Genomic DNA, 10,072 nt, shown 5'->3' with positions numbered 1-10,072 from the left:
AAATGCTCAACTTAGCTTTGAATACAATTCAGGAATCTTTAAATGACACATTATCAATCAGTATCCCAGTTGAACCCACTGTTTATTCAGAATTACCGCTTTACAGCCAAGAATTGTAATAATAAATGATCTGTTACCTCAGTTCAACAAGAATAATAAGCATGTGTTTGTGCATTGTTTATTGGATATAACAATAAAAAAATAATATAATCTATTTAATATAAAAAAAATCTAACTAAATGAAAACTAGCATTAAAAAAAGAAGCACACGCTAGTAATTGAACCAATCTAAAAACACAAGGTAAATAATTTACAGACGTATCAGACAGAACATTTACACACAGTTTACACACAGTCTGGTCTGTATAAAGTGAAAATATCAGGTGTTTCATGTATTTCTGGGCTCAGTCCTGTGAAATAATTTCCAGGTTGGCGAGGTGTCTCATGGTGGGCCTGCCATGAGGACAGTTCCATGGATGCTCGATCTCTCCCATGTGAATCACCAGCTTCTTCATCTCACCGACACTCAGAGCTGTACCGATCATCACCTGGAGGCGGATACCAGCAGAAACAAACAATCAGGGTTTTTGAGAAAATACTGTGACATGAAACAACATCTATGAAAAATTTTTCAACCATCTACATGTTAGACAACTCAACAAAATGATGGTCTGACAAAAGGATTTTACAGTTCAGATTATTTCTAACTAATTAGCAATCTATATTTCTATCTACTGCCTAACACAGTTACATCTACACTCGATTTCTTGAATTATTTGCCTGTCTGCTTTAACACACACTGACTTGAGTGACTCCCCATTCTTAGCCTATAGGATTGAACATTCTCATGGTCCACGTATTGCACGTATGTCATTCTTCCAGATGCACATTTGTGAGGTCAGACATTAATGTTGGACAAGCTGGCCTGTCTTACAGTCTCAGATATTATTTCTTCCAAAGGTGTACGAGTCGGGTTGAGGTCAGGACTCTGAACTCTGGCTGGTCAAATGCTTCTGCATCAAACTCTCTAATAAAAAATACATCAAATTGATTATTATTATCATTATTATCAATCCATGTTTGTTGCAGTACTTTCTGCAATACTTTGTCGTGCTGGAGGGTCATTTCCACTGCATGAAAAAGACCTAAATGTCTCTGCATGCTGAGTCTTTGAGAATTCCTGCGCCTGGACGAAAGGGGCCAAATTCTCTTAAGCAGACCCAAACCATCATCACTTTTGGACTGAACCTCAAACTTTGACCAACTGCAGCCAGGCGGAAGCTGCTCTCCTGGGAAATAAAGGACCAGACAGAGTAGAATGATGACTCATCATTCTAGAGAACATATCAGCACTATTCTAGAGCCCAGCATCAGTCTGCTTCACATCACTGTATCCAGAACTCTGCATTCTAACTAGCATTGTAAGGTTTGGATCCAGAAACCCATAAAACCCATTCCATGAAGCTCTCTGCACAATGTTCTTCAGCCAGACTAGAGCTAATTTAAAGTTTGGTGGTTGATGTTATAGACGTGTTGCCATGGAAGTGACGAATGAACAAATGAGCTCGTTGATTTTGATGGGTGACCAAATAATTTTAGCCCAGGACAGTCATTTTTAATCAATTAGTCTAATAATTATGACTGAAACAATTAGTTGAATTAATCCTGATGAACGATTGTTCAAATAATCGTCAACAAATTTAGTAATCGATTAATTGATCATTAGAGTATAAAGACTCAAAAAAGGTCATTTGCTGACAGAACAACACAGTCAGAGCAATAATTAAGCCAAAACTGAACAAAATATACAAATATTTTCCATATAAGATAAAATAAACCTTATTTTGTATGTAAATATGCTCTACTTTCAGCTTCACATGGTTTAAATTCTGTAAAAAAAAAATCACCTTTTGTGATCCAATTAAAAATCAGTTAATTGAAAAAGAAAAACAGATCAGCCCAACAGTGTATTTATGTTCAGTCCAGCAGAAAGGCCGAGAATTTCACATGTTGACGTTAGAAGGATTTCTTTAGCTGCAGCTCTTTTGCTACAAATGATCAAGAGTTCACTAAAGAAATGCTGTTATTGAATTTTAGGCAATAAGATGTTTATGCTATTATAAAAAATAACTGAATTATTAATGTATTTGCATCTTATTATGTACTTTTAATATTGTATAAAAAAAGACTTAAGTTTTCAAATGAAAAATGCAGAATGTGCCAATTTGTTTATCCGATTGTTAGCATAATCAGAATAATTAATTACTAAAATAATCGCTAGTCACAGCTTTACTAATAATAGAACTTGAATGACTGTCACAGAAAAACATTCACACTTTTACTTTCATTATTTACCTCTATTAGTGTTGCATATAAAACGAAACTGTGTAAGGAATAGAAATAGGAATAGGCTTTTATCAAACAAGGAACTGATCAAATAAATTGTAAGTTGTGTGGGTGTATGCGTGCGCATGTGTGTGTGTTAAAAGTGAACTAAACTCAACTGATTTGCGACACGCTCTAGAAGCGAACATCTGCCTGACTCTGGACGGGCGGCACATGACGCCAGGACTGTCACTCAGCATGAAGATCAGCTCTTCAATGTCGGCCGGCCCGAAGGTCCAGTTCCTACTGGTGGGCAAGGAGACCAGCTTCACTCGCTCCATCACCTGGGCTGAGGGAATCACTTCACAGTGAGAACATGAAGAAACAGTTCTTCCTGCCTGAAGAACTCTGATAACAGTCCTACCGTCTTCATCGATCAAGAACTCAAAGCCGTTCTTCTGGAAGATCTCGACGTTCTCTAACAGCACGTTCTCACTGACTGCAGTCAGGTGGAGTTTCTGTGGGCTGGAGCCAAAAGACACAAGACAGATTAAAGTCTCTGGACACAAAACCAAGTAGACTGCAGTATGCCAGCAGCTTACACAATGAGCCTCTGTCCTTGGAGCACAGTGTGCTGCTGCAGCATCTCAAAGTTGTATTTCTCATCGGTGGCGTGTTGGTCAATCATAAAGATGTCTGAGTTCAACTTGGTGATGATGAAGCCCAGGTTAAACTGACCGATGATCTCCATTTCCTTAAACATGTCCTTACTCCAAAAAAAGTAGAATAAAAAAAAAACATTTGTACTGTAACACAAATTGCACACAACCTCTGCTAAGAAAAGCCAGACATGTTGATTACAGCTGAATGTTTCTACAGTTGTCAGGTTATGACCCCAAACCTTTTATTGCTTAGTGGAGTTTATGGGCTAGATCAACACAAAGTACTAATATTTGTGAAGCAGTAGTAGAGCAATATGTGGTTTTCTATTGGAGTTTGGAAATAAAAATATGCTTAGTGGTTCTCTAGCTCAGGGAGGTTAGATTGTGAAATATTTGGGATTTGACTGAGTTGTTCTGACGTGAATATTCTCTGATCTAAACCAGGGCTTTTCAAAGTGAGCAGCGTCTTGATAGCATTAAATTAAAGTTGTAGAAAAAAAGTATTATTGGAGATGTTAATTTGACCATTTTCTTATCTCTTTATTCCATGACAGCAACAATAAATATCAGTAAAGGGAGAAAATATTAATAAATGCCATTATTAATAAATACCAAATGTGTGCAGTTTAGTGATAAAAATAATTTTTTTTTAAATAACTGGTTTTCAAGCAAATCATTTTACATGGAAATGATTTCCCAAAAATCGGATTTGTGGGACTATATGCAGTCATGACCATATAGTTACCTCAAACAGTAGGAAAAGAAAATTATTTTTAATTCTCATCACTATAGCAACAGAAAACATCACAATATAGTCTAAGTCCATATCGCCCAGCCCTGACTGAGCATCATTCAGTCCCACCTGATCTCTCTGCGGAGCTCGTCCTCAGCTCTCTGGTTTTCTCCGGGGCTGATGTTGGCCCTGAAGCGCCTGTAGCGCAGCCTGTCTGCGGCTCGTCGTCTCTGCTGCTGCTGCTGCAGCCTCTTCATGCCGGCTGCCAGGGCCTGCAGACAGAAATGCAGCGGCACGGTCCTCCTCTGCAGACAGACGGGGACGTCGGCCGTGGAGGAAGCCGTGTCGGGCGTTCGCTCTGCGGTGAAATATGGATCGTCTCGTCTGGCTCTTTTAGCTTCGGGGATAATGACGCAGTCCTCGACAGGTGAACGTGCTTCGGCCTGGAACTCCGGGTCCTCAGGGAGGTTCTGGCTCACCGATGAGTCATGCGTTACATTTTTAACAACTGGTCTGGAGGAGACTGGATGCTGTGGATCTGGTGATTCTACTGCCAAGCCTCTTTCAGAGTCATTCTTCCTGACAGACAGGGAGAATGACTCCGCCCGCGCTCCAAAGCTGCCTTTAGCTGCCTCTGTTCTGGGTTGTACGGGTGATTTAACTGAACTCTTAAAGAAACACTGCAGCGTTTTCTGGCTCGGCCCGCTTTTGGAAGCTTTTTCTGTGCTTGACCTACTTCCAGAGAGGGCGCTGTTCTGGTTTGAAAAAGCAGCTTTGAAGGCGGCGAGGTTCATGGTTGACTTTGGGCTCGGAGTCCCTGGTTGGTTGGTCTCCGCAGGTTCTGCTTTGTCTTCAACAGGATGGTGAACTTCTTTAGATGCAGACGATACAGCTAGAGAGAAAAATAAAACAGAAACTTTCAAAATAAAAGGCATAAAAATGAAAAAAAGAACACTATAGCAGTATGCAAAGACAAGTTCTCACTCAGTGTATTGTTCAGGCTGATCTTATTTACTCCAGCTTCATACATGTTGATGAGAGAAGACTTTAGGATGGCGAGTAAGAGCTTCTCCTCTTGAAGGAAAATCTGTCGTTTGTCAGGCGTTACATTCACATCCACGCAGTCTGGGAACAACAAACAACCAAAAATGACAGAAAAGACCCTGCAGGGTTACCACACTTCTTGTTAAGACTCAATTTACACCCTGAAAAAAGGAGAATGTAAAGACAAAGTTCATCTTAGTGATCTAAGATGACGTATTAGGGTCATTATAGATAGAAAAATAAAAAAGGAGTAAATTTCCATCGAAAAACTCAGACATTTTGAGAATTATCTCAGAAATTTTGTAGAAAAAACAAAAACATTTCTGAATTCCAATGGGTTGAAAGTCAGAAAATTTCCAAAAGTCAAGAATTTTTGGCCGTTGAAACTCAAAGTTTTTTCTAGAAAATTTTTTAGATTAACCTCAAAGTTTCTGACATTTTTGGGAGGAATTTTAAATTTTTTTTTCTACAGACAATGGTCCCACCAACATTTTTCCAAACTCAGATTCTTCTATTTAACTACATTTTCATCTCACAGTTTTCTTTCTCATGTGAGGTTGTTAGAAGGTTTTGGACTGTTTGGACTATTACTACAAATAATAATAGTTCTACCGTAAACTATTATGTACAGGGTGCATTTCATAAACAAATGTATCATTTATAAATAACTTGCTTCTAATTAGGAAATATTTTATTCAGAAATGCTCTGTATCGAATTAACTGCTGTTAATGTAAGTGCATTAACAGCAGTGCATTTTTACCATTATATTCAATATTTTGTTTATTTAACTAAATCATTTAATTATTGTCTTTATTCTAATCTGAATAAGTCAAGTCTCTCTCTCTTTCCTTGTCAATCACAATGTGATTATATTTAGTGGACAGTTTGCACCAGGCCCATGTTAGCTCAGCTCAGTGTGTCCCAGTCGCTTCATTCATTGTCTTTGTTAAATGTCTGAAGACGACGTTTAATTGAATCTGAATTGAACTGAGCTGGAAAACACTTCAATAAAATTTCATGGTGTTGTAGGAAACGAATGAACCTTAAATTCAACAGTTCATTTCAGGAATAACGTTTTATTTTGTTAATTTTCTCACCTGAGGCAACAGCTATGTTCAGGGCAACAAATGGATACTGATGTCTGTTGTACATGTGGTACACTTCATTCACAAGTTTACTGACCTACAAGGTAAAAAAAAAAAAAGAACAAACAAACAAAAAAGTAGTCAGGCGGAGAATACAAACTCAGTTAAAAGCTTTCAACAATAATGACCTTCACTGGGTCACATGGGCGGCTGTTGATGAAGAAGAACTGCCGGTCTGAGGCGCTCCGCCCCACGCCGTGGTCCCCGGTGGACACAAAGCCTGAAATCCTGCACAAAGCATTTAGACTTAAAGCAACAACAAAAGGCATGGTGTCATTTAATAAAAACACGCCACTCACGTAAAAAGCTGTTTGGGTAAGTCTCCGTCTTTAAGTCCATATTCCTCCATGATATTCTCTGATGGAGAAACTTGCCGGAACGGGAGAAGACTCTGCAGCTGCAGGGGATGTAAGGAAAATCAGTGGTGAGGAAAACTGGCTTCAGGAATATCCGGGAGCTGCCGCCTTAAATTAGGGTAAAAGAAAACCTGTTGAACCTGTTTTGGTCCAAATATGGCTCCGATGTCATCTCTCATACTGTGGCTGCCACCGGTGCTGAGGACGGCGCTGCGCTTTCCCTGGCCCGTCTGGTTGGAGCAGGTGATACGGACTCCTGTAGAGACGATGCAGTAGGCCTGCAGGACGTGGATCATTTTAGCAAACTCCTGAAAACACAGCAACGTTCCAGATTAAGGATAAAAACAACTGGGTGGGTGTTTACTACATTCAAATAAAAGGAAACGTAACACAGTTAAGGTCAAAATTGAGCACATTTCTGATTTCTAACCAGATTGTTTTTTCAAAAGTTATTTAATTATTTAACATGATGACAAGAACGATCTTTAATTAGTGGGTGATTAAAGTGTTATGAGCATCTGATGACAAGTTTTTAATCTGTTTATACATTTTGGGAATAAGGAATGATGCAGCAGGAAACAAAAATTCTAAAACGTCCGTCCGTCCAATTTCATTCTATTTATTAATCCCAAAAGAAAATTAAATTTTGTGGGTCGTATCACAGAATTTTCAAAGGGTTTTTGTAGATGCTGTTGGTTGAGGGTGGGAAGGATCACCTGTAGCAGTCAACATTAGAGGACCTGAAGAAGCCTCTGACTGAATACACCCTTTTGACAGTCTGATCAAGCGGATGCTCACAGTTGTCCAAAATGTTCTGTTTTATGAGGAATCCCTTTGAGTGCTTTCATCTCCAGATGCTCCAGAACAGTCAGACTGAATGAGCCTCATCGTTTTGTTCTTTCTTTCATTTGTGTTTTTACCTGAAAGTTTCCTGGAACCTTTTGGAGATTTATATGAAGCTAGCAATATTTTTGTCAAAGAGACCTTCTGTTATACATCACATGTTGTTCTTAGTTCACATTGTGTTATATGATTCAGCAATTAGTTTTGTAATTGATTGATTGTTTTTTTTTCTCGGAGGCTCATCACCAGATTATAACATAAAATCCTTTAAGAAGGGAAGCAACATACTGGATATTCTAAGATCTTTCCACCATGTTGTTGATCTTCTGATCATCAAGCTAACAAATGAACTCTACAACTAGAAGTATACATTTACTAAAAAAAAAAAAAAAATTAAATAAATAAAAGAATTAGTGTAAATATGACTAGTTATATACATTCCACCATGGACATCCCAGCATAAACAGTTTCATTGCTGACCTTCTTGATATTCCGCTGGAACTCCTTGTGTCTGACAGGCAGCGTGTAGAAGAGCTGCTGCAGCGTTACCGTGGTACCCTGCTGCCTGGGACAGGGGGACTGCTGCACAAGGTGACCTTTGTGGTCAAACACCAACTTGGTGCCTACTTGGCTGGACCCATGGCACGTAATCACACTCAGGTCACTGCAACCACAAGTTGAAACAAGGAGTGATTATAATATTACTGTGGGCTTTGTGAACAGAATAAATGTGACTTTACCTGAGAGCACACAAAGAGCTCAGGGCTTCGCCTCGAAAGCCGAATGTTTCCACGTGGATCAGGTCAGAGAAATCCCTCAGCTTTGATGTGTGATGCTTTAGTGCTGTGGAGCAGGCAGAAGAGGAAGGCACAGCATCATCCACACACGGTTCATAGGTTGTTCATCTCAAAATGTCTTACTTTTTCTAATCCAGATTTCCAGAATTCAGACTTCAGTTCAAGTACAGTTACAGATCAAACTGACTTTCAGTTTACTGCAGAGGTTTGGCTTTAAAAATGGATGCATGGATAGATGGATGGGTGCAACATTTAGACAATGCGTAAGAGAACAAAGTCTGGAAATACTTGTCTATACTTATCCAAAAATACCTCAATTTCATACTTTTCCTAATTTTTCTAAATGATTTAGAATTACAACTACCCCACATACCCAGTCCTTCAAAGTTCGCCTCTTCGACACCTTTGCCATTGTCAGACACTTCTATTTGTTCAGCACCACACTCCTTCAGCTTGACCTCTGGATTAGAAGGGATGGGATGTTAATAAGGACAGACAAGCAGACATGTGCAGTCTTAGTTTCCTGGAAGCATATTAATAACACAATCATCTACTGGTTTAGTAGAAATGTTGAGAATCAGATAAACAAAAGGTAAATCTGTAAGGCTTTTTGTTAAATAAACAAAGAGATACAGAGTTTAGACAAAAAGATAAAGCATCCGTTTTGTGTTTCAGAAGTACACTTTGTGCTCTGCTCACCAACGTTGGTTGCTCCTGCATCAATGCTGTTCTCCACCAGCTCTTTGACGGCCGTGGCCAGACTCAGGACTACTTGTCCAGAGCAGATCCGATGCACTGAGTGCTTGTCGATGGCCCTTATGGCTCCAGCAGGCTCAGAAGTGCTGAGAAAAAACAAGAACAGCGAGAGCTGCAGCTGGAAAACTTCTCATGCTAAAAACAGACCACAGACACCATAACAGACACCATGACCTTTTACATGTTGCCATAGTCAAAATTAGTAATAAATGAAGTTTTAAACGGTAATAACAATAAGATTAATTCCTTTTACTTCAAAATGTCACCCATTTCATAGAGTCCCCCTGCATTGGTCTGATGAGACCAAAATTCAACTACGTCCAAAAAAATGTGTGTGAAGAAAAACTAACAGTGCGCATTAGCCTGAACAGACACAACCCACAGTTACATGTGGTGAGACTGGGAAGAGAGTGTGAAGTTGATGAGATGAAGAATGGAGCTAGATACAGAGCACTGATGACACGAAACCTGTTAGACGCTGCAAGAGCCTGGAGAGCAGGGAGGACATTCACCTAACAAGACAAAGAGCCTAAGTACACACCTACTGTTATGGAAAGGCGATCAAAGCATAAACGTATATAAGAATGGCCCAGTCAAAACCTAAATCCAATTGAAAGCATCTGATGACAAGTTGGTGCAGATGCTCTCCATTTCATCAAACTGGGCTTGAAGAGGGGGCAGAAATTTCAGTCCACATTTACAGCTAGTAGAGAAATAATTAAAAACATTTGCAGTCCTAATCACAATGAAAACAGGTCCTAGTTTGTGATTTGGAGGCTGAATACAATTTCACATTTTTCAGGTGTTTCACAAGACAAATAAAATTAAAACAACTCATTATTTTCCTGCTACTTTTCAGTTGCGAACCACCAAATATGAAAGAGGTCAAATATAAGAGAGGGTATACCTTTAGAAGGCAGTGCAAGATTTAGATAGCAAAGGCAGTTTCACAGAGTTAAGTCCTCTGGACTTTAGAGCACATTTTGATTTGAAGCACAGAGTGACTACAGCTTCAAGACATAAAAGACTAATAATTCTGAAGGGGAAAAACTAAAATGAGGCGGCTAACTTACCAAACATCGGACATCTTTCCCCGAATTTCCACTGGATCCCTCCTGTAGCCACAGCCTGAACTCAAACGGACCGCTACATCAGCTGGTTATCTTGTAGTTTGTATTTACTGACTCTGGCTTTCCTGCCTGAGCTCCCGCGCCGTTTACGCACAATGTTCGTGAGAATTACTACCGCGCAACACTGCGCAGCTTACTAGTACAAGAAGGAAAAGCATGTAAAGATTAAGCTATATAAAGAATATATAAAAAGTGTAATTAGAGCCCAAATATAAAACAAAGAATGCACCTTGTGGTACTTTTATTAAAACTATTTCCCAAACCTCTGTTGAATTTCAAA

At 39.3% G+C, this 10,072-nt stretch overlaps 1 protein-coding gene across 4 annotated transcripts; it reads right to left on the bottom strand.

Moving 5' to 3' along the window:
* Positions 1 to 63: 63 nt before the first annotated feature.
* pms2 (PMS1 homolog 2, mismatch repair system component) lies at positions 64 to 10,048 on the bottom strand. 4 transcript variants are annotated; one of them, XM_008438145.3, is made up of 15 exons: positions 9,736 to 10,037; positions 8,606 to 8,748; positions 8,280 to 8,366; positions 7,850 to 7,952; positions 7,590 to 7,773; positions 6,407 to 6,574; positions 6,210 to 6,307; positions 6,039 to 6,138; positions 5,863 to 5,947; positions 4,705 to 4,845; positions 3,850 to 4,612; positions 2,928 to 3,095; positions 2,750 to 2,850; positions 2,505 to 2,674; positions 64 to 548 (listed from the first exon to the last, which is right to left on the bottom strand). In XM_008438145.3, the coding sequence occupies exons 1-15, from the start codon at positions 9,747 to 9,749 to the stop codon at positions 405 to 407; spliced, it is 2,469 nt and encodes an 822-aa protein (XP_008436367.1). In that variant the 5' UTR covers positions 9,750 to 10,037; the 3' UTR covers positions 64 to 404. The 4 variants fall into 4 exon arrangements, with proteins under 4 accessions (XP_008436367.1, XP_017157195.1, XP_017157194.1 ...); XM_017301706.2 differs by having other exon boundaries at positions 2,505 to 2,850; positions 6,407 to 6,544; positions 9,736 to 10,045; XM_017301705.2 differs by having other exon boundaries at positions 2,505 to 2,850; positions 9,736 to 10,043.
* Positions 10,049 to 10,072: the final 24 nt, after the last annotated feature.

The sequence above is a fragment of the Poecilia reticulata genome, chromosome 19, assembly GCF_904066995.2.
Source record: "Poecilia reticulata chromosome 19, P_reticulata-male-v2, whole genome shotgun sequence".
NCBI lineage: Eukaryota > Metazoa > Chordata > Actinopteri > Cyprinodontiformes > Poeciliidae > Poecilia > Poecilia reticulata.
This window is presented reverse-complemented; position numbering and strand designations above follow the sequence as displayed.